The 26293-nt window shown below is 41.7% G+C and overlaps 10 protein-coding genes across 10 annotated transcripts; 6 read left to right on the forward strand and 4 right to left on the reverse strand.

Annotated features, from left to right (window-relative positions):
• Positions 1-407: 407 nt before the first annotated feature.
• On the forward strand, positions 408-1112 carry PRE5 (proteasome core particle subunit alpha 6; the record flags this gene model as incomplete). Its single annotated transcript, XM_056230567.1, has 1 exon — positions 408-1112. The coding sequence occupies one exon, from the start codon at positions 408-410 to the stop codon at positions 1110-1112; it is 705 nt and encodes a 234-aa protein (XP_056084473.1).
• A 388-nt stretch (positions 1113-1500) lies between these two features.
• On the forward strand, positions 1501-2550 carry SKDI13G4460 (uncharacterized protein; the record flags this gene model as incomplete). Its single annotated transcript, XM_056230568.1, has 1 exon — positions 1501-2550. One exon carries the CDS (start codon positions 1501-1503, stop codon positions 2548-2550), a length of 1050 nt encoding a protein of 349 aa, XP_056084474.1.
• Positions 2551-3410: 860 nt separating this feature from the next.
• On the forward strand, positions 3411-4424 carry DIA1 (Dia1p; the record flags this gene model as incomplete). The annotated part of the gene is made up of 1 exon (XM_056230569.1): positions 3411-4424. The coding sequence occupies one exon, from the start codon at positions 3411-3413 to the stop codon at positions 4422-4424; it is 1014 nt and encodes a 337-aa protein (XP_056084475.1).
• A 1417-nt stretch (positions 4425-5841) lies between these two features.
• Positions 5842-10455, forward strand: SKDI13G4480 (uncharacterized protein; the record flags this gene model as incomplete). The annotated part of the gene is made up of 1 exon (XM_056230571.1): positions 5842-10455. One exon carries the CDS (start codon positions 5842-5844, stop codon positions 10453-10455), a length of 4614 nt encoding a protein of 1537 aa, XP_056084476.1.
• Positions 10456-10763: 308 nt separating this feature from the next.
• ADH6 (NADP-dependent alcohol dehydrogenase) lies at positions 10764-11846 on the reverse strand (the record flags this gene model as incomplete). The annotated part of the gene is made up of 1 exon (XM_056230572.1): positions 10764-11846. One exon carries the CDS (start codon positions 11844-11846, stop codon positions 10764-10766), a length of 1083 nt encoding a protein of 360 aa, XP_056084477.1.
• A 916-nt stretch (positions 11847-12762) lies between these two features.
• FET4 (Fet4p) lies at positions 12763-14415 on the reverse strand (the record flags this gene model as incomplete). The annotated part of the gene is made up of 1 exon (XM_056230573.1): positions 12763-14415. One exon carries the CDS (start codon positions 14413-14415, stop codon positions 12763-12765), a length of 1653 nt encoding a protein of 550 aa, XP_056084478.1.
• A 3000-nt stretch (positions 14416-17415) lies between these two features.
• SKDI13G4510 (uncharacterized protein) lies at positions 17416-18393 on the reverse strand (the record flags this gene model as incomplete). Its single annotated transcript, XM_056230574.1, has 1 exon — positions 17416-18393. The coding sequence occupies one exon, from the start codon at positions 18391-18393 to the stop codon at positions 17416-17418; it is 978 nt and encodes a 325-aa protein (XP_056084479.1).
• Positions 18394-18773: 380 nt separating this feature from the next.
• SKDI13G4520 (amino acid permease) lies at positions 18774-20537 on the reverse strand (the record flags this gene model as incomplete). Its single annotated transcript, XM_056230575.1, has 1 exon — positions 18774-20537. One exon carries the CDS (start codon positions 20535-20537, stop codon positions 18774-18776), a length of 1764 nt encoding a protein of 587 aa, XP_056084480.1.
• A 1199-nt stretch (positions 20538-21736) lies between these two features.
• SKDI13G4530 (uncharacterized protein) lies at positions 21737-23227 on the forward strand (the record flags this gene model as incomplete). The annotated part of the gene is made up of 1 exon (XM_056230576.1): positions 21737-23227. One exon carries the CDS (start codon positions 21737-21739, stop codon positions 23225-23227), a length of 1491 nt encoding a protein of 496 aa, XP_056084481.1.
• A 1252-nt stretch (positions 23228-24479) lies between these two features.
• SKDI13G4540 (sugar porter family MFS transporter) lies at positions 24480-26183 on the forward strand (the record flags this gene model as incomplete). The annotated part of the gene is made up of 1 exon (XM_056230577.1): positions 24480-26183. The coding sequence occupies one exon, from the start codon at positions 24480-24482 to the stop codon at positions 26181-26183; it is 1704 nt and encodes a 567-aa protein (XP_056084482.1).
• Between the last annotated feature and the right edge of the window lie 110 nt (positions 26184-26293).

Raw genomic sequence — 26293 nt, forward strand, 5'->3', positions numbered from 1 at the left:
GATATTAACTCGAAGAGTTCGTCTATGGCACATGGAGCTAACTCAGTATTGTGTCAACATACTTCTATATAATCAATACTTATTCTAATTCACAGTTTACTCACAAGAAACAAAAAAAGAAAAAAGGGTCAGGGCTAGCAAATAGAGCCCTAAATTTGCTTCCTTATAAAATGACAAAAGACCTAGACATTATAAAAATGCCCTTGATAAATATAGAAAATAACCTCTACAAAAAAGCCCTATTCTAGAGTGGCAAAATTAAAGTCCAAGAAAAGGTATCGTCAAAGGATAAAAAAAAAAGAATCAGGACGCCACTATGTTTAAGTGGTGTGAATTGTTACATGGTGAGATCAAGTGAAGTGAAAAAGACTCATTGATCAGGCCTCCATATATACACTCGAAAAAGCATGTTTAGAAACAATTACGACGGGGATACAGTCACTTTTTCACCTACGGGCCGTCTTTTCCAGGTAGAATACGCCTTGGAAGCCATCAAACAAGGGAGCGTCACTGTGGGGTTACGTTCTAACACTCATGCTGTTTTGGTAGCGTTGAAAAGAAATGCGGACGAATTGTCATCATACCAGAAAAAAATCATCAAATGTGACGAGCACATGGGGCTCTCGTTGGCTGGTTTGGCTCCAGATGCCAGAGTTTTAAGCAATTATTTGAGACAGCAATGTAATTATTCCAGTTTGGTCTTCAACAGGAAGCTCGCCGTCGAGAGAGCAGGCCATTTGCTTTGCGATAAAGCGCAGAAGAACACACAGTCCTACGGCGGTAGACCCTATGGTGTTGGTTTGTTGATCATCGGGTATGACAAGAGCGGTGCCCATCTTCTAGAATTTCAACCTTCTGGGAATGTCATGGAGCTATACGGTACATCTATCGGTGCAAGAAGCCAAGGAGCAAAGACCTATCTGGAGAGGACCTTGGACACGTTCATAAAAATTGACGGGAACCCGGATGAACTTATCAAAGCCGGCGTCGAGGCCATCAGTCAGTCACTAAGGGACGAATCCCTTACTGTGGACAACCTTTCAATTGCCGTCGTGGGCGAGGATTTGCCTTTCACGATTTATGATGGAGAGGCTGTTGCTAAATACATTTAGTTTTAGATACATATAATCACCCCCCCACCCAAGCAAAAACAAATCAAGCCAAAGAACCTTTACTCCAGTCAAGGTTTGCACATACGAAAAAATAGAACTACTACGTAGATGCTCTCCCCTTCTCATTCAAACTAAACTAGCGTTCGTTTCATTACGTGAGCAATAACACCGCTTAATTCCGTTTTCCGGCGGTGAATAAGCGGAGTTGTGCCCCCCGTTGAAGTTTCACTACAAACATGTATCATAATACATAAATGCCAGTGTGCCCATATAAAGGAGAGACTAATACATGTGAATAAACTTTCTTTACATTTTCCGAACATTTCGTTTTGACAATTTGTCTAGACCACAAACATCCCTCAAGAAACAAACTAAGAACTACAACAATATGCCCTTATTGAACGTCGGTATTGTCGGTACAGGTATTTTTGCTAGAGACAGACATTTGCCATCCTATCAGGAGTTTCCTGACGAATTCAAGGTCGTTGCTGCCTTCAATAGACACAAGGCAAAAGCCTTAGATTTTGCAAAACTCGCCAAGGTTCCTGAAGATAAGGTTTACGACAACTTGGATGAAATTTTGAAGGATCCTCATGTGGACTACATCGACGCCTTGCTACCTGCTCAATTTAACGCCGATATTGTCGAGAAGGCAATTAAGGCAGGTAAGCCTGTTCTCTTGGAGAAACCAATTGCCGCTAATTTAGAGCAGGCAAAGGTGATTGTCAAATTGGCAGAGTCTACACCCTTACCTGTCGGTGTGGCTGAAAATTGGTTATATCTCTCATGTATCAAAACCGCGAAGGAACAGATTGAGAAAATTGGGCCTGTCGTAGCTTTCACCCACAATTCCACCGGCCCCTTTGTCACTGAAAATAAATATTTGACCACTACTTGGAGACAAAAACCTGAACACATTGGAGGATTTCTTTCCGATGGCGGTGTTCATCAACTGGCTCTCGTTATTTCCCTATTGGGCGAATTTAGATCTGTTTCCGCACTAACCAGACAGGTGCGTGAACGTTCTGGTGCGGATGATATCGTCTTTGCTACTGTCCAGTTAAAGGACACAGACGCAATTGGAAGTTTCACATATGGCTCTGCTTTTGGTGCCACTGAGAAGTCTGTTTTCTTAAAAGTGTATGGCAAAAATGGTACCGTTACAGTCGATTTGTCAGATAAGAAAGACCCCGTTGTAAAAGTTAGATTAGGCGGTTCAGCTGAAGATAATGGCGATGAACAAATTTTGAAAGTTGACAATGATGAAAGTTTCGGTGTCAACGCTGAGTTTCTAAATTTCCACGAAGCTGTCAGCAAGAAGGACAAATCCCTATACCTGGGCACACCAAGAACTGCCTTCCACCATTTGGCTTGTGTGGACGCATTTTTGAGATCTTCTGCCAAGAATGGTGACCATGTTAAAATTGAGCAGCCATGATTACTACCTCACGATATAACGCTTTCTTAACTCTATAAATAGTTTCATTCATATATTTATACATATATACACATATAAATGTAAACATTTGGAATGATGATATTGATAAAAAAAAAATGGATCATTAGAACTCCATAAAAAAAAACATCATGCACTTGCGAAATACCTAGCAATCGGCACGCACGTAATCATGCACAACTTTATTCCAATAGAATGTATCTCCTTGGTGAATGGAGATATCTGCCTAACACATGAGTTGATATGTGATCGGGCAACGCAGCCTCTTAAATGCTCCGATAATTTCTTAGACCCTTTCATAATCCAAATCAGCACCCATTGAAGCTATTAACGCGCCTTTTCATTCTACAGATTTGTTTGCGGGCTTGATTACCTGAGAGGTCTACCTTGAAAGCTCAATTGCCTATCATGTAAAAATTAGAAACCTCGCCATTTGAAGTGCCTATAGGTGAGCATTCCGACATAATCAAGGGTGCGTGCGCACGAAAAATACACAACTAGCGAGTCTGGTAACGAAGACGGCGTAGCAATTGTCTAACCACTTCAGTTAGCCTTGTTATTCTCCGGCTTGTGGTCAGTCTTAGAAAACGCATCGGTTCGGTCCTTTGTGCATTGTGGATGACAAGGCGCATGATGATTTTTTTGGCGCAGCAGAGGCGCAAGTGGGTCCTTCCTTATAAAGAAAACCATCTTGGCTTAATCACGGATATTAGGTAATATAAAAGACGACCTGAAAAGGCGACAGTGTTTCCAACCACTGTAAGTTGATATGCTTTATCAAAATAAAAGTAACTAAAAAGATAATAAGTAACAATTACAAGGCCTTCAAGAAAACTGTGAATATGGGCTCACTAAGTAGATATATTCTGAAAAGTGTCGCAGATGGGTTCAAAGATGAGCAGAGATTGAAGATTGAGATGTCCGACAACAAAAATCTCCCAGAGTGCTTTCATTTTAATAGAGAAAGAAGAATGCCCATTGCTCAAATAAACGGTGAGGATGGGTTTTACATGTTTCCATCTCAGCATTCCCTTGAAAATTTCGAAAAGACTAAGAAGCATTCGTATGAGCTGAGCCCTGATGCGATTGGTATCCCATTATTCCAAATCGTTAATTGCACTCTACCGTTTTGCAAAACAGGCCGCCACAATAACAGGGTCAGAGATGAACCATATTATAAAATTTTTAAATTCATACTAAGAACGGCAGACGAACCTCCGCCTTATGCTGTGGCAAAGATCGTTGCTTCGAACAGCGGATTGATATTGTACAAAGTCCCCCTTTATGACATATATAAAAGTTTCAGTCGAACAAACATAGATTACAACTTCGCAGGGGCTACGTCTACAGAACCCAACTCGCTGGCGATGACCCATCGAGAGGGATACAGGGATTTGGATACTAAGGTCAATGGTTTAAATCTTAGGTGGCATGTCACTTATTCCCCCGTGGTAATCAACGATCATTATAAATTAACTCTGTTGACAGATTATGAATTAAATCGTTTAGATGAAGATGTGATCAAAATCGCCAAAAACAGGATGAAAATTGATCGAAAACAGCAAAACGGTTACAATTTTGTGGCCGCTCATTATACCAGAGAATTTGCCACATCTATTTTCAGATGGGTTTCTCAGGAGGCTCACCTTATTCTTGGCGAGTATTCAACGGACCAAGGATCATTCGGATTAAATAATATCCCTCCATTGACAGAAGAACTTGGGTGTCAAAGCCTACTCATTCATTACATAGAGTACATGAACAGACAACGTAAGGATACTGTTGCAGGAGAAAGAAGGCGACACAACAGAATGAAACTTGTAAGCCCAACGAACGTGAACCTGGGCATGAGGTAACGACTGTCTGCGTATAATTTAACCGGTATAGATATGTAACTCTAATTATTCTGAACTTCTACCGGCCTCGTTCCCTTCGTGCACTGAGAAAGTTCGAGAATATGAATAAAAAATGCAACCTTTAAACCCTGTCATATCTTATTTCGAGATCTCTTTGATCTTATTCGGTCGATGTCCCCGTCGTATACAGAACAAAAAAGTGTCAAGGCACGAGAAAGTTTAAAATGACACGGCCCACTGCGTCACATTAAACGCGCAGCACAAAAATGATAGCTGATTTCATAAGATCATTAGAATGGAAAAAACTTCCTGAAAATTTCTTACTTCGTTGTTTTTCAACTTCCATGGCGCCATCCATTTGGGAAAACTGATTTTGTTAACTTTGTTTTTCCTCTTGAGGCAAAAAAATCAATCTTAAGCTTTTCAAAAACCTAAATCTTCCTTCCTTTTCTGTTTCTTCGGGATCATTCAGAATTTTCTGTCTGGGGAATAAGTCCACCTACTTAGACACTTTCCCGAATATGCAATCTTTTCTAAACATTTTTTTATACGATACCTGTCAGTAACGGTCATAATTGATAAAGTGGAAGGCGAAGCGCAATAGTCAAAACCCCGACTTCTCGTTTACCATCAGCTTTCTTGTTTTAGGAAATATGTGTATCTGGCTCTATGAAGCAGGCTGCAATGCCTTGTAAGCGGGAAAGTCCACGCTTAAACCATGTTATTTATCTGTTTATAGCGCAGTCAAGATCAGAAATGTATCTAATGGGGCAAGCAAAACAAGCAAAGCAATGCTCTTGAACTCACATCAGATTTTATAATTTTTATAGTATTCCAGAGCCATTACCAAGCGTATATAACCGAATGATAGGAAAGAAAAGAGTATAGTTTAGATAGATCGAAGTAGTCATGTTTTCGGAATGCACGCGAACAAAATGTGTCTTAGTTTCCTTAATTGAAAGAAATGTAGCTCGAAAACTACTGTCTTCCACCCTATTGTGCTAAAGATCATCTGCGACACAGCTGTGCCGCATTGTTCTATTCTCTGTTATTGTCTCAAAATTGTGCCTTTCGTTAAGACGGCTTTTCTGAATGCGGGTCCGCAGATCTGATTGAAAATAAGCCTTTTCATGAAGCTCGTTTGAAATACTTTGCATTTGAATTTATTTCACAGCGATTCAATAATAAGCGTTTTTGCGAAGACTGTTCAGTAGTGATCATTAAAGTTTCTGGAGAGCATGTTTTCTTAGTCTCATCTTTGCCTATATTCATCTCGCAGAGAGGTTGGAGTGTAAAATGAAACATTGACTTTATATAAAGTTCAGCCTATAAAGGTCCCAATTCCCTTTGCATTATGTGGTACTTTCTATGGTTGAAAAACGGTCACAACAAAAAAGGGAAGTTTTGCCGCATCGAGATGGGTTCATCCGGTTCAAAATCGACGACAGTCACCACCACGTCTCATAGTAGCACTACTGCGACCACTAGTTCTACTAAAACGACTACCCCAAGTATTAAAAGTACTACCAGTACTACAAGTTCTACAACCACCACTTCTTTAGAAATTGTTGAAATCAGTTCGAGTACGTTGGTGTTTTCTGTTATACCTGAAATAACATCCAGCTCAACTCTCTCTTCTGCTACAATTGCTTCAATTATATCATCAGAATCCCTCGCTTCCATTATTTCTTCTCTTTCATATACATCATCGACTATTCCTACTGCATCGGTCAGCAATGTTGGATTATCATACGGTAACCCCTCAAACCGATATAGTGTACCTTTCTCGGCAACTGCACAGTCTTCAAGCTCTACTACAAGTACTAGTTCATCAGACGGTAGCGCTACTAAGGTATCTTCCCTTCGAGTCAGTTCATCAATTGGAGTCGTTTCATCTTCAGAGCCACCGGTAACATTATCCGTGCTAGAACCCTCTGTGATTTCTTCTAACACCGGTGTAGTTATGTCCTCGACATCCTCCATGTTAGCGTCCAAAAGTTCTTCTACAATGTTTACTGAACCCTCGCCTTCTTCTAAGGCAAGTTCTTCTGAATCGGTCGCTCCATCGGTCGACACTGCCAGTTCTGAGAGCGCTCAGCTGACTTCTTTGAGGACGAATTCCGGTCAAACCACCGATGTTATAAAAACTTTCTCATCCACTTCCAGCCAGAACACTTCAGAAGTTCCATCAGCAACCTCATCAGCCACTTCCGAAATTCCATCAGCCACTTCCGAAATTCCATCAGCAACCTCATCAGTCACTTCCAGCTATGGTAGCTCCAGCAGGACCGCGTACGAAGTTACATCAACGACCTCATCAGTTTCCTTCAGCCAGAGCACTTCCGAAGTTCCACCAGCGACCTCATCAGTTTCCTTCAGCCAGAGCACTACTGAAGTTCCATCTGCAACCTCACCAGTCATTTCTAATCAGACTACTTCCGAAGTTCCATCAGCGACTTCATCAGCGACTTCCAGCCAGGCTACTTCTGAAGTTCCACCAGTGACCTCGCTAATTATTTCGAGTCATGATAGCTCGAACAGGACCGCGTACGAAGTTACACCAGTTACATCATCAGCCACTTCCAACCAGGCTACTTCAGAAGTTCCATCGGCGACCTCGTCAGCCACTTCACTAGTCACTTCCGACCAGATCACTTCCGAAGTTCCAACAGTGACCACGTTAATTATTTCGAGTCATGGTAGCTCGAACAGGACCGCGTTCGAAGTTACACCAGCGAGCTCATCAGCAACTTTCAACAGGACCGCGTCCGAAATTACACCAGCGAGCTCATCAGTCACCTTCAGCCAGACTACTTCCGAAGTCGCATCAGCGACTTCATCAGCGACTTCCAGCCAGGCTGCTTCTGAAGTTTCCTTAGTAATCTCATCGGTCATTTCCAACCAGGCTACTTCTGAAGTTCCACCAGTGACCTCGCTAATTATTTCGAGTCATGATAGCTCGAACAGAACCGCGTACGAAGTTACACCAGTGACCTCATCAGAAACTTCCCGCCAGAGCACTACTGAAGTTCCATCAGCAACCTCACTAGTCATTTCCAACCAGTCCACTTCCGAAGTTCCATCGGCGACCTCATCGGCGACTTCCAGCCAGGCTACTTCTGAAGTTCCACCAGCGACCTCGTTAATTATTTCGAGTCATGATAGCTCGAACAGAACCGCGTACGAAGTTACACCAGTGACCTCATCAGCAATTTCCCGCCAGAGCACTACTGAAATTCCATCAGCAACCTCACTAGTCATTTCCAACCAGACCACTTCCGAAGTTCCAGCGACTTCATCAGCGACTTCCAACCAGGCTACTTCAGAAGTTCCACCAGCGACCTCGTTAATTATTTCGAGTCATGATAGCTCGAACAGAACCGCGTACGAAGTTACACCAGTGACCTCATCAGCAACCTCCCGCCAGAGCACTACTGAAGTTCCATCAGCAACCTCACTAGTCATTTCCAACCAGACCACTTCCGAAGTTCCAGCGACTTCATCAGCGACTTCCAACCAGGCTACTTCAGAAGTTCCATCGGCGACCTCGTCAGCCACTTCACTAGTCACTTCCGACCAGATCACTTCCGAAGTTCCAACAGTGACCACGTTAATTATTTCGAGTCATGGTAGCTCGAACAGGACCGCGTACGAAGTTACACCAGTGACCTCATCAGCAACTTCCCGCCAGAGCACTACTGAAGTTCCATCAGCAACCTCACTAGTCATTTCCAACCAGGCTACTTCAGAAGTTCCATCGGCGACCTCGTCAGCCACTTCACTAGTCACTTCCGACCAGATCACTTCCGAAGTTCCAACAGTGACCACGTTAATTATTTCGAGTCATGGTAGCTCGAACAGGACCGCGTACGAAGTTACACCAGTGACCTCATCAGCAACTTCCCGCCAGAGCACTACTGAAGTTCCATCAGCAACCTCACTAGTCATTTCCAACCAGACCACTTCCGAAGTTCCATCGGCGACCCCACTAGTCCCTTCCGACCAGATCACTTCTAAAGTTCCACCAGCGACCTCGTTAATTATTTCGAGTCATGATAGCTCGAACAGAACCGCGTACGAAGTTACACCAGTGACCTCATCAGCAACTTCCCGCCAGAGCACTACTGAAGTTCCATCAGCAACCTCACTAGTCATTTCCAACCAGACCACTTCCGAAGTTCCATCGGCGACCTCATCGGCGACTTCCAGCCAGGCTACTTCTGAAGTTCCACCAGCGACCCCACTAGTCCCTTCCGACCAGATCACTTCTAAAGTTCCACCAGCGACCTCGTTAATTATTTCGAGTCATGATAGCTCGAACAGAACCGCGTACGAAGTTACACCAGTGACCTCATCAGAAACTTCCCGCCAGAGCACTACTGAAGTTCCATCAGCAACCTCACTAGTCATTTCCAACCAGACCACTTCCGAAGTTCCATCGGCGACCTCATCGGCGACTTCCAGCCAGGCTACTTCTAAAGTTCCACCAGCGACCTCGTTAATTATTTCGAGTCATGATAGCTCGAACAGAACCGCGTACGAAGTTACACCAGTGACCTCATCAGCAACTTCCTGCCAGAGCACTACTGAAGTTCCATCAGCAACCTCACTAGTCATTTCCAACCAGACCACTTCCGAAGTTCCAGCGACCTCATCAGCGACTTCCAACCAGGCTACTTCAGAAGTTCCATCGGCGACCTCATCGGCCACTTCCAGCCAGGCTGCTTCTGAAGTTTCCTTAGTAATCTCATCGGTCATATCCAGCCCGATTACTTCTGAAGCCTCGCCAACAACTTCCAGCTCGGTCGCTAGTGTACCATTCGTAAACAATTCCACCACCGTTAGTTCTTCGTTAGCTGCCATCAGTTTGACTGCCTCTAATATCTCACCAGTCACATCTAGTTGTGTTAGCTTCGATGCCTCTCCAACTTCCTCCAATGTCGCCACCTTATTCGTAAGTAATTCAGCAGATGCTAGCTCTTCATTAGCAATCATGAGTTTGACTGTCTCCACCGTTCCGCGATCCACATCTAGTGCACAATTCGTAAGTAATTTAGCTACTGCTAACTCGTCTTCAGCAACTTCTAGCTTTGTTATTACTGTAACTTCCCCAACTGGGTCTGCAATTGCGACATCTTCAACCACATTTGTTTCAACTCCAACTTCGAAAGTTAGTCAACCTACAGGTGTCTTTAATGTATCATTTGTTCTTATAACTGATACACAAATCAAAACAGTAACCTCGACAGTAAATTGTAGTAGCGCCGGCTTCTATTCCAATATCACCAAAACGGCAATGACAAGTAGAGAGACTACTTTCAAGGAGGAAATTGCTATAAAATGTTCAAGTGGTTGCACCAAAAGTGGAGACATAATCAGTTTTACTGCCGTAACAAATATAAACGCTTCTACCTTAACTACTTGCAAAGAAAAAGAGGCAACATCGACTGTAAGCGGAAACGGAATGAAATCTGCCACTGATGCTAACACAAGCAATGTCGCCACATTCCCCTCTTCCACAAGTGTTAGGAGTTCAAGCACTTCCCAGAAATCTTTAAGGATTGCGCCAGAATCTGATATGAAAAGCGGTTTATCAACTGCTGTAACCTCATCAACAGCTGAAGTTAGAGAGGACTTGTCAACCGAAGGGACAAAGACTTCGCCAGATACAGGTCCAGAAGCGACACTCATTACTAGAGTAACAATGAAGGCATCTACTGAAGGTTCAGAGAAGACATCAAGTACCACGAAGTCTTCAATTAGAAACGTCGTTGACAAGGGTGAAGTTACTCTCAAAACTGTCATTGTTTCGAGGAAAAAACCAGCACCAACATCAAAACACATTCCATCAACAAAAAAGGTTACTAAGTCTACCAAGAAACCTATCACAGCCGCTCATATGACATCCTCATCCACTAAACACACACAAACACACTCTAATCACACTACCACTGCAAACAAAAACGGGGGAACATCCTTGAATATTAACATGAGAGTTTTTGCTATTGGTGCTATTGCCTTAATGGCTTGATAATATGCGGATTGTTCGATACCTTATAATACACATTCCATTTACAATTTGTAGGTAGTTTTTTTTTTTTTTTACCTTGAAGGTATTTTGAAAAAAGAGAAAGGGAAAACAAAGAAAAGTCGCATAAATTGTCAATTTTTAAATAATATCTTATAACCATATAAAAAAATGTTCATAATGTTACTTATGCCAATTGAAACGCCACTCTTCTACCAAATCATTCCACAGTAAGGTAAAAAGAAGATCCACTTCTATGATGCATCAGGAGAAGTCTAAAAGGAAATAAAAGACCCCAAAAGCAAGAAAATTTAGTTTGGAAATTCCTTATCGTAGTCGATTAAAGTAAATCTATATCTGACGTCACCCTTTTCCATCCTTTCAAGAGCTTCGTGGACACCAGCTTCACCAATTGGTAAAGTTTCCACCCAAATTTTGATATCGTTTTCAGAGACCAATTTTAGGAGTTGCTTCAATTCTTTGATCGAACCTAAAGCACTGTAAGAAATAGAGACCGCCTTTAAGCCGTATGGCTTCAACGTCAACATCTCGTGTTGTTCTGGTATAGATATCGAGACAATTCTGCCGCCTACCTTCATGGCCTTAGGCATAACGTTAAAGTCAATACCTGTCAAAGAGGAAGCGCAAACGACAATTAAATCGAAAGTGTCAAAGTATTTTTCACCCCAGTCTTCTTCCTCAAGTGTAGCAATGTAGTGATCGGCACCCATCTTCATGGCGTCCTCCTTCTTCTTTGAGGAACGAGAGATAACATACGTTTCTGCACCCATAGCTTTGGCAATCAAACTACCCATGCTACCAATACCACCAAAACCAACTATACCAACTTTTTTACCTGGACCACAGCCATTACGGATTAAAGGAGAGTACACGGTCAATCCACCACACAATAGCGGAGCCGCTAAATGAGATGGGATATTTTTTGGGACGGGCACCACGAAATGTTCATGAACTCTGACATAATTGGCATACCCACCTTGTGACACATACCCATCTTCGTAAGGCTGACTATATGTAGTAACAAACTTGGTACAGTATGGCTCGTTATCACTCTTACAACGGTTACACTCTAAGCACGAAAAAACTTGAGCACCTACACCAACACGCTGGCCGATTTTCAGACCACTGTTCGATTTTGGCCCTAGTTTGACGACTTTACCGACAATTTCATGACCAACGACCAGGGGCAATTGCTTATTTCCCCAATGCCCTGCCGCACAATGGACGTCACTGCCGCAGACACCACATGCCTCGATCTTGATGTCGACATCGTGATCATAGAATGGCTTTGGATCGTACTTCGTCTTCCTAGGGTTTTTCCAATCTTCGTGCGATTGAATAGCGATGCCTTCAAATTTCTCAGGGTATGACATAATTATCACTCTTATTTTTGTTGTTGCGCTTATTCTTTGCCAGAAATGAGTGTTCAAAAGAGAATGGTTGGAGGATCAAGCTGGATTGACTTAATTTATACTAAAGATCTCGACAGCATCTTTCCTCGAGAAAAGTTGTTAATCTTTTTTTTCTTCGCTTTTCTTTTTCTCCTATATTGCCGTTTCTTTTCCAGATGCAAAAACTGACAGATAATCATCGCGTCACAGGCGGAGTGCATACATTAGTCAGCAGTAAAAGTCCCTGTATGAGCAACAGTATTGTGTCACAATTCACTCCAGATTTTACGGCGCAAGACGAAAAATTTTCCCTTGACAGGATCGCAACTATGATAGTTCCAGATTGAAATCCTACGCCCCGCTTCCAGGCGGCAGGGTTCAACAACAAGGCTGACAAACAAGGCTGACAAACAAGACTGACAAACAAGGATGGCAAAGCTGGGGCATCCAGGCAGAGCAGCTTAGTCATTTACCTTATTGTTGCTTCCTCTACAGCATATACGCACGTTAGACATGATCCATATTCATGTTTCTGATTTCCTTTTGTCATACATAGCGATGGTAAAGCATATCAAAAATGCGGCCAATGGTGCGTATCAATCCATAAAAGCAGCCAATACAGTGCCGTTCAATCTGTTTACATAAAGAACAACACGTAGTTAAAAACACATTTTATCCTGAATGTATTTGTCTGTATATATCAAGAAAGCTAGATATCCAAAAAAAAAAAGAAAACTCAGGGAAGAAAAAGAGGGACTATATGTAATCTAAATAAAGCTTAAGGTCAATTGGTATCTCCCTATGGAAATATTCTAACCTCCTTAATGCCAATGAATTCGCCCACGGATAAAATTCCGACCCTTTCCTCCCTAACTATCGAATATTCATTAACGCTTTTTTAAGGCCAAACCGATGGAAAACGTTTCTGCACGTATGCTAGAAGAATACGTCTACGTGCGAACAAAGCAGATACCTCCACTCTTCTTTGACGGTCTGCCCAGTTATGTGCTTGTAATAGGACAAGCAAGAAGAATTCTTCAATAATCATAGTTGGCGTGTTAGCAATTAATTGACCGGTGGTACTCCAGCGAAGACCAGACGCAACGCAAATCAAACCGATGATAATCAAGACAGATACAAGCACACTCCATTGGTTTGAACAGATCTTATTAATATATTGAGAAATTCTGTAGCTAAGGGAGTTCCTCTCAGGAGCCTTACCAGTAAACTCTTCCGGACACTCGAGTCCCAATTCTTCAAACAATTCAAGATCTTCCCTCGCCACTTCAGAGTAGTTTTCCTCCTCGTGTGAAACAATTCTAAAATAGACTTCTCTTAAAACGAACCCGTCTAAAAACCCAACTAAACCTGTGTATGTACCAATAATCAACCACCAATTATCGTTCCACTTCAATGGCGCACCAATACCAATCCAGGCGGCAAAAACACCTACACCAATGGCAACACCAACACCAGTGCCAATAATATCAGCATACCAATCAATCATCTTTCTTGCAGTTGATCTCTTATGGGACTTGACTGTTACAATTGGATGAGGTGTATTAAAGTCATTAAAGTGCTTTCTTATATGATAGTCAATTTTTTCATCCATGTCAAAGATACGAATCAAAAATCTGCCAATGAAGTCATCATGTCTGGCCCTCAAATTCTGTAAGAAAGTACTACAGATTAAAATGGAGACTGCCACAGCGGTGTTAATATACATTTGCCAATCATCACTGAATTTTTTCAACCTTGGATTACTACCAGAAGTTTCACCTGTGTAAGGTGGAGTGTTACCGGCGTTCTTTGGAATTGCACCGCAACCAATCCAAACGAAAATACCTATCCAAAAGATCACCATTGCCGTGATCGAACCCATACACTCACTTGCTAGATTAGATAGACGATCATACCAATTTTCCACCGGCAATTCTCCACTAACTACAGCTGGGTCTATGTGCTCTCCAACAGAGTTAATCTCATTGGTCTCAACTGTGCAATCTTCTTTCTTTCCTTCTTTTGGAGAACTTCTAGTTAAATAGTTCTTGAAGGAACCTAATCTTGACCTCAATCTACCACAAACCAATATTTGCTCGTGTGTACTCATTAGCTGTTGTCTCATTAATAAGGTATCCCAGACGTAACTTTGAATAGACTGACCGTCCTGCATAACGACTTGCCAATTGAAAGGCGCGTTGTAAACAATACCAATTACTATCCAAATGATAACGATAACCCAGACTATGAAAAATACAACTTGTGAACCACCCACTCGCACTAAAAAGTCCAGGGATTTATCTGTGAAACCTTTACTTAGCCCGGTGAAACCTTTACTAGTGTAGATCGCACCACTTGCGGATAGATCTACATTACATAGTTCGTCATCTGTACTCTCATCACTATTGCTAATAACTTTGACCATGTCATTGTTCTTATCGTCCTTCGAATCACCAAATTCCTCAAATTGGTTACAATCAATCAGGGGTGCTCGGTGGTGAACATCAGGTCTAGCACCTGGATTCCCAAGAAACTTTGCAATCCTTCCCATAATTTTAATAACGAGTGTATAACAAAGGGGTTCTTTATTACAGAGTCTATGTCTGTTCTATTTTTCGTCTCTGTTTATCGAATATCAAAAGACTTATGCTATAACAAAAGAGTTAATCGACCTTTTCAAATAGTTGAGATGGACGACTAATATTTATACAAACAAGTGTCTCTAAAATAAGAGTTTCTTTTCAAACAAAAATGGCATCGAATCAACATGCTAGTGGGTGTTACAAGCTAAGGGGTGCAATTTGAAAGGCTTATACCAGGCTAGTTAAGATCAGTGGTTTCCTATAGTCCATTTTTGCCTTTTTTTGGTTTTTTTTTTCGTTTGAGAAAATTGCTGCTTTCTAAAAAACTCAGCAAAAGTGCTCACGACCTTATTAGGTTTAAGGATAAACCCCACGGAAAGCTAGGAAGAAAAACCAGCGTTCACGGTAACAGTACAATTTTTTCACACAACCAGATAAGCCCCAACTCATTTTGCAACAGAAGAAGCATGCCCCAATATAAATCGAGCTTTACTTCCTCTTTTTTTCCGTTGTCCTACCATAGAAATCTTCAGGCTACTGTAAGACCCTAGGGGTCGTTAAAAAAATGACTAGGCGTGCTTATATAATTACTCAAATAAGACAAAAGAAAAACCCTAGCAACTTGTCCAAGGCACGCTAAGAATGGTTAATGTACTGGTAAATACAATGCTAGAGGGGCCAAAAAACAGTACAGTGTACATAGTGCACACTGATAAGGAAGGAGTGCAAATAATCATGAGTCCCACCCTCCTACATGCAGGTTTTAGGAACCCATTGTTCATGAACAATAGAAGAGGCTGCGAGTTGAAGTTATGTTGTTTGCACGGCCCCCTTGTGGGTTATATAAAGCGCACAAAAGTGCACCCGGTTTTCGAACAAGACTCCTCGCGGTAAGGCCAAAAAATAAAACGGAATAATGTAATTGGAAAATATCCAAGGTCCGTACTGTTCAACTACCGGAGTAATGGGAATAGGTAGAGGGGCAAGCACAGATATTTGCTCATATGCAAGGAAACTGTCAAATTTACGATGCGGTAACCGTGAGTCCAACGTATGCGAATAAGATGCGATGTTCCATTCGAACAAAGTGGCCGAAGAAACATCAGTGGAAAAGTCGTTCTTTTTTTAGAAGGTGCACTTTTTTCCTTCTTTGATAATGATACATTTGTACGTATGACGATGTATAGGAACGCAAAGGCGTTTCCTGTATGTGTAAAAGAATGATTTCCGTGAACCACTCATCTCAAATGAAGCTCAATGTTCATCTTCTTTGGAGTTTTCATTAAAATTGGGTCTATCGAAGAACGATTTAGGGGCTCTTATTTTTGCCGTTGAGCACATACGGGAAATTATTTAACTCACTTCACATGCTGTACTCGGTAACTATACCTCCCAATGAAGTTGCCATCGATCTAATAGAAAAATAAATTTGAATCTTTGACCATCGGCCGCTAGGTCGCTTGATAGAGCGAGAAGTATCCTTTAGCGATCAATTTTTTTGCTCATTTAAGAACTGAACTAAAAGAAGATGTGTTCCGCCCTCCTCCATAGAGTGCGCGTTAAGTTACTTGTTGGTTGCGGAATGTTTAGGTTCTTCCTTTGCATTCGTCATCGCCGATTTAGTACGATCAGCATTACTCGACATCGATATAGCGCATGGCCCCGTATTTAGGGCCTAGTAACACTTTTTATTCTTTTATCGATTGTTGGTATATGATCTCCATCACTCAAAAAAGAGACTTTTGAAGTTTTCTACCTTCTTTCCGTTATTTTCATTCAAAAGAACCGAATAATCGTGCTCATATCCTTTATCCGGCTATCGCACGACTAGAAATCAACACTAACATGTACGTATGAGGCGCGACAGCAGCACAAGCTGTCGCCCCGGTATCTACAACGATGATCTTTTCTCGATAAACCATTTGTATATCATGTGGGTGAACTCAAAAGGGAAGAGACCAAAAATTTCAAGATGACGTTTGTTCTTGACTATGATATCCACCACTGAAATGATATGCCTGAACGTCTGTCATAGGCGGCTCTAAAATATTCTTGGATGCACTCAAGATCGTAGATTGTAGAATGATATCGGTGATGACAACCATGACAATATCTTCCTTTCATGGAACAAGCTCATCTACAGAGCTGCTGAGGAGCAGATATCGACACCTGCCAAAAAAACGTTCTGATCCAATAGCTGTAATGAAACGATCAGTTGGGAAACTACACAATCTATCCACGAGGATATAGATCTGAAAGACTTGATATTCCGTAGAAAATTCCTGGCCGAACTCAAATTTTCATTATAACAGCTTACCTGTAGGGTGCCGATTGAGATTCCTGCACCATTCATGGGTGACATGCCGTTCCTCTATCGGAGCCCGCTTTCAGATACGTTTAATCGTGATTTGTATGATCAGCTGAGACAAATAGGAAGCAAGCAAAGGCAGAGGTTCGAGGCGTGCTTAGAGTAAAGAAATGATATCATAATAGAGATTGAAATTGCAATTGCGTATATAAACCGGAGGGTACTTCTCTTGATTGCTATCTATCGTACGAAGTTATATCCGATGTCCGAACTAGTGGTCCGTCTTTTCTCTGGTAATACCGAATTTCCAATGGTTCAAACAATCAACCACAGAAAATATAAACTAATTACGACTCATTACCAGGGAGGGAGTGCCCTGCCTATACTGCGGACCATAGCAAAAAATACATCTTCCAGGAAGAGAATTTTAGACTGCTTTCTTTTACCAGCCATACTAATGCGTACCGTGAACCCTCACCGGATAGATTATCATTTGCTATGTTGTTAGCAAATGGCATCAAGAGTTCTGCTTCTCTAGAATTCTTGTACAGGGCAAGAAAAATGCGGCTTTCATGCCTTATAAAGTATATCTAAAGTAATAAAGTGTCGGCTTCTTAACGTATAAATAATGCTGAGATTATTCCACATGGTAAAAAGGACACTAAGTGTACTTCTTGACAGCAGTGGAAATCTCTTGAATGTCATTTGGACTTGTTCTACAACAACCACCGATGATACGAGCTCCGCTGCCAATGTACTGTTTAACTACAGCGTCCCAGCTATTAAGCTTATCACTATTTGGTAACCATATCTTTTTCTCAGTGTCGTACACTTCTCCACTGTTGGGGTAAGCAAGTAAGGCCATATTAGGCAGAACTTGATGCAGAGACTCAAGAATGTCAGGAGATTGGTTGAAGCTAACACAGTTAATTCCCAGAAGCGAAAAGTTAGGATTTATTTTGTCACCCAAGCCCTTAATAACTTTTGCAACTTCTTCCATGGTAGTGCCATCTCGCAAGACGCCGTGCTCATGCACAGATAACCCGATATAAAAAGGTTTAGATAGAATACTCTCATCCCAAGACAAAATGGCCCTTAGTTCGTGGACATTAGGAATAGTTTCAAACCCAATCAAGTCCAACTTATCACTTTTATTGAAGTTATCCAACTGAGGCTTGAAGTACTTGTAAAAGTCAATGCTTTGCGGGTCAGGACCATAGTCTCCTGTGAACTCACAACAGATATGAGCGCCCCATGGACCAATACAGCCAATTAAGTACTTGTCTTCACCAATACAAACCCGAGAAAAATCAACAATTCTAGTTAAGAGGTTGTTGTATTCTGATAAGGTTTTGATGGGAGTATTTTCAGAAACGGATTTGTAACTTGTTTGATAAGTGGTAGTCATCAATATCTCGGCACCAGCATTCAAGAAATCGTTGAACATTCCTTTGACAATTTTTCTGTTGGCAGATGACTCATCGGACCAAAACGAATCGCTAATGAACGGAATAGTTGACCATACAGGGTTGGCGACCTTAATACCTCTGTTTTCCAACTCTGTCCCCTGACCACCATCAAGTACAAGAACCTTCTTAGGATTATCCTCTAGTAGCTGCTTTAAAGGAAGACGTACCATCTTTTTTTCAACTCTTCACGCAATTTAGTGATAGACTGGTTCCAATTATGTTGAATAATGGTTCTGATCAGCTTGGTTGAACTAAGCCTCTGATCCTAAAAGTGTAATCAAGCGGTAAAGAAAAGGTTCTTTGATGACATTTTTTGCTGTCAGAAGTGTGACTAATACTTCAATGAAAATGTACGATGAATAAAACTTCGAGACGAATTTTTCAGTTTCCAATTTTTCACTTCAGAATGCCGTGCTGCGAGAAAAAAAACCCTGCGTGAAAGATCTCGGCGGCGCCGCATGGCTAATCAAGCGCTAGGCAACGCTTAATTAGAAAAAACAAATAGAAATCGATTTGCAAAATCTATTAAAAGTTACATATGCAAGAGAGTCTAACACCAAAATCTGTAAATCTTGTAGTAGAATGGTTTTGAAGCAATGAGTTCTTTTTCTGCCTCTTTTTGTGCCTTGAAAAGGTCCAGATTTTCGATGGAACAACCGGTATCAAGATCAATATCACTCCTCTTGATATACCAATTTCTCCAATCTTTTCGATAAATCCTGTGTGCGACATAAACAACAATCATAATCGGAATACTTAGACAATACTCGAAGAAAGCTTTGGCGGAGCTGGGACTACCGACTGGGGCGGCTGACACATATATCTCACCAGCTATCAACAAAGCATTTAGCACGCATCCTAGAACCCCCCCGTAGACACCTAGCATAGATTTGTAGGCTATTTCATCCTTGGATCTTCCTTGGGCTTTCAATGCCATTCTAAATCTTATTTGCGACATACAAATACAAAACCAAGTAAAAAAAGATGAAATGGAACACAGAGCGAAGAGCCATGTAAAGACTTCGTCTTCCTTGTTTGAAGCGACCAAGAAACCTAGAAGGCCGAATACACCGCTAATCGCGATACCAACTAAAGGCCTCCCCTTTCTGTCCATGTAGGAACAAATTGATGGAAGCTGGCCAGATGCACCTAGAGCTTGAATTAGTCTTGACGAGGCATAGACGCACGAATTACACACGGAAACCACTGCAACAAGAATAACAACATTCATGAAGTTAGAAACTTTTGCACCCATCGATCCTGTATTACTCAGGGCAATGACAAAGGGAGAAGCTGAAATATCTTCACTTGTCGAACCATTGAGCAGCCTACTATCATTGTAAGGCACTAGACAACCTATAATGACGACCGTCGTGATGTAAAAAATTGCGATTCTCCAGAACGTACCTTTGGCAGCACGGGATATGGCAGAGATGTTCTTAGATTCTGTACTAGTTAACAGCACCAATTCACTGCCACCGAATGAAAAGGCTGCGGAAACAAAGGTGTTACATAGATTCTTGAAAACTGGCTTAGCAAAGGCACCTGGATCATGCCAGTATTTAGTGCCAATGTATCCGGTAGAATTAGGTCCTCCTCCGGCGATCAGCACAATACCAATAATGATAAAGATAATAATAGCAACAACTTTGATGATTGACAGGGCAAATTCAGTCTCAGCGAAACCCTTGACGCCAAACATGTTCAAAACCATGATGAAAACATAGAAAATCGCCACCCAAACAGCTGGGTTTACACTTGTGTTCCAATAAGAGATTGTAAGCGAACAACCAATTAACTCGCTCGGAAAGGAAATCAACCAAGCCAGGGCATAGTTGGTGGCCACAGTAAACCCAATCGATTCATCCATGAACCTACTAACATGAGTGGCATAAGAACCAGAAACCGGGAACTGGCAGGAGAGTTCTGCAGCGCTTTGAACGACACAAAACATAGAGGTGCCAACTAATAAAAAACCAATCAGCAAAGCTGCGGGTCCAGACGCCAAAGAGTAGCCCAAACCGATGAAAAGACCTGTCCCTAGAGTACCTCCTATAGCAATCATGGTCAGGTGTCTTTGGCTCAAGACCTTCTGATAGGGCTGAGAAGCTAATTTCCATTGAATTTTCTCCTGCTCCGTTTGCTCACTGTTCTCAAGGTCTTCTGGTATAACATGCAAATTGCTTTGCTTGAATGAGTCCTTCACTCTCCTAAGTAACGAGTCAGACCTATCTGACCCGGTTGGTATCGTTGTAGACTCAGTCTCTATTTTAGTAAACTTGTCCGATTCATTTTCTCTCTTCAACACATCCATCTTGATACTTTTCAAAAAAAAAAGTTCAAGTGCCAACTTTCGACGCGGTTACTTACTCACCTTTATTAGAACAAAACCATCGTAAAAATTATGAGAAAGTACAAATAGGAAGATTACTTTCAAAAACTCTTCCTTTTCTCGAGCAGGCTAATATAAAAAATTTGAGACATCGCAAAAAGGAAGAGTCCGCTCGAGGACCGCTAACTTGCGCTCACGCCATGCCGCTGGATCTGGTAAGAAAACTCGTACACATTTTTTTTTTTCTAGTTAGCCTCACTTTTTCGGTTAAGAGCGTTAGAATGAATGAAAAAAAAAAGAAGACATTATGGCATTGTATACGGCGGGATCGCTATAACCATCGTCGACCATTGACAAGAGATGGCGTTGAGTAGCAACAGATTTGTGAGTTTTATGGACCGAAGTGCGCAGTGGAAGAACAAACAAAGGTAAGGCATGCTGTTTCTTAATAGTAAGGGACGGGAGACATATGAGTAAAGCGACGGTCATGTTGGAGAGGTTGTACCTCAAATACCTGTGATTTTTCAGTGACGGACTGCCATTGCATACACGTACCAAGATCAATGACTACCATGTGGAGAAAATTGTTTTCAGGATAACTCCTATTCAGGGTCGTGGAAAAATCATAAAAAATGTGCTCAATTTTGCGAATTCGACTAGACTAATTAATCATGGTATATGTTCGGAAGTATATTCAGCTCCGCTCATTTCAGCTCAGTACACGTTTATTTCATTCGCTTCACTGTCAATTGTTGGCATCACATAGTCATATCTGCTCTCGTAGCTTCTGCTATTTCTTATCTTCATTTGGTTGCAATACAAGATAAAGAAATGAGCTGCCAATGAAGGTAGTTCCCTTTTGTGTTTAGTTGCGGCGGAAAAAGGAAAAAAAATAAATTACTTGATTGAGTGCGGCTACAAAACTTAAAAGCGAGAGCAGGATCAACGGAGCGTTTTGGAGTGCCGAGAGATTCTGAATAGTGCAGCATAAAACAGCAATCAAAGCGTTAAGACGTTTTTGATATGGGAGAAGTTGAGACGATAAGCAGGGGAAGTGATGATATATTTTCCCAGGTTTATTGAAATCAAACTCAGCATGTGCAAAGAATTTGCTTATATAAATACATAGAATATACTTTTTACTGTTAAGAAAATGCTTTTCAAAATGGCAGCATAGAAAAATGTCTGAGAGTGGAGAGGCGTCTGGCTTGAGCCAAGAAAAGGTAAAATCTAAGATCTGTGAAACAAATGTCGATGAGCAAGAACTTGAATGCGGGAGTGAGACGGCGAAGCAAGGAGTCCTTTACAATGATAGGACAAGGCTTAAACAAGGACTAAAAGAGCGCCATATTAAGATGTTGACGCTTGTCGGTGTTTTTGGCACAGGTCTGTTCTTGTCCTCCGGTGGTACGTTGAAGAAAATCGGGCCTGTTGGCCTGTTAATTGCGTATTTATTTGTTGGTATTGTTGTCGGTTGTAATCAAATTGCTATTGCCGAAGTAGCTTCTTTCATGCCTGCTACTGGAGCAACCATCAGACATGCCGAGCAGTTTATAGACGAGTCGGTAGGTTTCACATTTGGTTGGATATCTACATATTCCTCACTAATGCCTGGCGAATTATCAGCCACGGCGGTTATCATGAAATATTGGACGGATGTGAGCCCTGCAGTATTTATAACTGTATTTGGAGTTCTTTTCGTGGCGACAAATATTTACACAATTCGATTCTACGGTGAAATCGAGTACGTATTTGGATGGTTAAAGCTCGTGCTGATCTTTATATTGATAATATCAGGGTTGGTTATTGACCTAGGTGGTGTCAAAGGCCAAGAAAGACTGGGATTCCACTACTGGAGAGATCCCGGTCCATTTGCAAATTACTTGGTGGCTGGCCATATAGGAAAATTTGTAGGATTCTGGGCAGCTATTTCTTCTGTGGTTTACTCTTACTCCGGTATTCAGAATATCGCCATTCTTGCCGGTGAAACCAAAAACAGCAGATATGCAATTTTCCACGGTGCCAAAAACGTCTTTTTACGTATTATTGTCTTATACTTGGTTACAGTCTTCGTGCTAACATTGATTGTACCATACAACGATAAGTTGATTGCTACTGGAACGGGCACTGCAAAGTCCAGTCCATTTGTTATTGCAATGAACAGAGCCGGGATCAAAGTTTTACCCCATATTGTTAATGCATTGATCTTAACTTCGGCATGGTCAGCAGGGAACTTGGCTATTATCGAAGGTTCCAGAAATTTGTTCTGCTTAGCCACGAAAAATCAGGCCCCTCAGATTTTCTTGAAGACGAGTAAGAGAGGCATTCCATATGTTGGTGTCATATTTATCTCCAGTTTCTTGCCATTGGCGTACATGTCGTGCTCAGAGTCATCGGCCACTGTCTTTGGGTGGTTCCAGGAATTGGTATCTTCAAACACACTGCTGCGCTGGATTTTAATTTCGGCGAATCACATCCACATGGACAGGGCCTTGAAGGCTCAGGGGTACAGCAGGTCAGATCTACCATGTTCTACACGTATAGCCCCTTTTGCTGCCTGGTTCTCCGGTATCATGTCCGTCATTTTCCTCTTTACCGGTGGCTTTTACAACTTCATGCACGGCCACTTTGATATCGAGTCATTTTTACTAGATACTTTATCATTCCATTAGCGATTGGGCTATTCACTTTCTGGAAGCTATTCAAAAAGACGAGATATTTACGTCCGCATGAAGTCGATCTTGAATCTATATTTGAGGACATTAAAGAGAATCCAGAGCACATTGAAAAAAGCGAACCAATTTGGGCAAGGTTTTTAGTGAAAAAAGGTTGAAGAGAGGAGAAAAGAGTGTGTGCAATACATTATCACAATGGAGGAGAAATAAGCCTATTCTCAGAACCTCAAAGTAAATGATTAAAAAAAAACGGATGTTATCATCAAGTAATTAAACCAAGAAATTTCAGCAAGTAAGGGAATTTACTACCATTAATCATAAAAATGCGCCCGAAGATGGGAGAGAAAAAAAAAGAAGCAAAAGAAAAGGAAATGCACCTTCGCGTACGAGTTGCAGACTGCTTTCCCGAATCAATACAAAAGCTAACCTCCCATCGGTTCATGATTGCATCTTTTAAGAAACCGCGCTTAGATTATGATTACTTGTCGCATTCCTACAGCGCTACATTCATTGCCATGTTTTGGCATACTCGCAAATCTATTAAAACTTTTCGTAAAGTATGTAGTAAGTATTTTTTTTCGTTTACGAAAGCCAATGCTCCCAAAAACCACGAAACCTCAATCACCGCTCATTCATCCGCTGTAACCTATTGCTTCAGTTCTAAGGACAAACTCCTTTCTCCTTACGAAATCTCACTGGCAGCACTAAATTTAGTTTAACTTTGAGGCCATCGAGGGCAGCGTATCGGAGTTAAAATTCGGGGTGCTAAATGAAATATGTGGGGGTGGGGTATGCGTTTACTAGCGTGGGGTTGCCGGAATCATCTGCACAGGCACCAAGGCACCTAGGCACAAGACAGTGTGGGGTCACTTTCACTGTGCACAGGTTTCTCAGCTAGCTAGCCAGTGAGTTTGAGTGCTGCCTAATCCAACATGACGTAAGCCCTCGAAGAGAAAATTAGATAATAATGTCCTTGACTGGTGTGTAAGACCGAAAAGAACCCAATGAAAGGAGAGCAGTCTCTGAAGGTGATCTTCTCGGAAGAGTACCAAAAAAAAAACTGCTATCCGATCGAAATTTATCGTCTCAATGGTGTAAGATTGTCGCTTCACCCCTCAAACAATTGCCATCGACGAGGGGTATAAAAAGCAAAGGTAGTAGGAACTTATTTCAGGCTGGATCGATCTTCCTCTTGAGATGGATCAAAGGATAATAAAACAAAAAATAAAAAGAACAACAAAAAAAAAACATGCCTAGCTCGCAATTTTCTGTTGAGAGTGATACAAACGTTCGAGATGCTTCCAATGATGACGTTTATGTGGCACCACCTGTAGAGAAAGAGTGGTCGGATGAGCTCGATGATAACGAGGTCCTTAATATAGGGCAACTGGAAGCCCCAAAGAGAGGTTTTCTGGGCTATCTTACCATCTACCTACTGTGTATTCCTATATCTTTCGGGGGGTTTCTACCTGGCTGGGATAGTGGTATTACCGCAGGCTTCATCAACATGGACAATTTCAAAATGAACTTCGGATCCTACAAGCACAGCACTGGAGAGTATTATTTGAGCAACGTGCGTATGGGTCTTCTTGTAGCAATGTTTAGTATTGGGTGTGCCATAGGGGGCCTTATTTTTGCCCAACTGGCCGACAGAATAGGCAGAAGGTTAGCAATTGTGATCGTGGTGTTGGTGTATATGATCGGTGCTATTATCCAGATTAGTTCAAGCCACAAATGGTACCAATACTTTGTTGGTAAGATTATTTATGGTCTCGGTGCTGGTGGTTGTTCGGTGTTGTGTCCGATGCTTCTGTCTGAAATAGCTCCCAAGGACCTAAGAGGTGGGCTTATCTCGTTGTATCAACTGAACATGACCTTTGGTATCTTCCTAGGTTACTGTAGTGTTTATGGGACAAGAAAATACGATAACACCGCACAATGGAGGGTGCCTCTTGGGCTATGCTTCTTGTGGGCCCTGATTATCATCATTGGTATGTTATTAGTTCCAGAGTCACCAAGATATCTGATCGAACGTGAAAAACATGAGGAAGCACGTGCTTCCATTGCCAAGATCAACAAGGTTTCAGCAGAAGATCCATGGGTACATGGAGAGGCAGAAGCAATTATTGCTGGTGTGCTTGCCCAAAGGGAGCTAGGGGAAGCCTCATGGAAAGAGCTTTTCTCAGTGAAAACCAAAGTGCTTCAGCGTTTGATTACCGGGATACTTATACAGACCTTCCTGCAACTTACCGGTGAGAACTACTTTTTCTTCTACGGAACTACCATTTTCAAATCAGTCGGGCTTACTGATGGTTTCGAGACCTCAATCGTCCTGGGTACAGTGAATTTCTTTTCCACTATTATTGCCGTTATGGTCGTGGACAAAATTGGTCGTCGTAAGTGTCTGCTATTCGGGGCAGCTGGGATGATGGCGTGTATGGTCATTTTCGCAAGTATCGGTGTGAAATGTCTTTACCCACACGGTGAGGATGCTCCTTCTTCGAAGGGTGCAGGTAATGCTATGATTGTGTTTACCTGTTTCTACATATTCTGCTTTGCAAGTACATGGGCTCCTGTTGCTTATATTGTGGTTGCCGAGTCGTTCCCTTCGAAGGTCAAGTCTAGAGCTATGTCGATTTCGACTGCCTTTAACTGGCTATGGCAATTTTTGATTGGTTTCTTCACACCATTTATTACCGGATCTATCCATTTCTACTATGGTTATGTGTTTGTGGGCTGCTTGGTTGCTATGTTTTTGTATGTTTTCTTTTTCTTACCAGAAACAATTGGGTTATCCCTAGAGGAGATTCAACTATTGTATGAGGACGGTGTGAAACCATGGAAATCTGCATCTTGGGTGCCACCTTCAAGGAGAGGAAGCTCTTCCGAAGAAGTTGCGACTCAGAAGAAGGACTGGAAGAAATTTTTGAAGTTCTCGAAGAGTTCTGATTGATCTTTGAGTGCATATGTTTGTCTTGGGAGGGCAACGTTGTATATTATATCTTACATAAAAATATGTTACTTTAATTTTCACGAATTTATGAAGAGCCTTGGAGATTTATG

Source organism: Saccharomyces kudriavzevii (genome assembly GCF_947243775.1).
Source record: "Saccharomyces kudriavzevii IFO 1802 strain IFO1802 genome assembly, chromosome: 13".
NCBI classification, from domain to species: Eukaryota; Fungi; Ascomycota; class Saccharomycetes; order Saccharomycetales; family Saccharomycetaceae; genus Saccharomyces; species Saccharomyces kudriavzevii.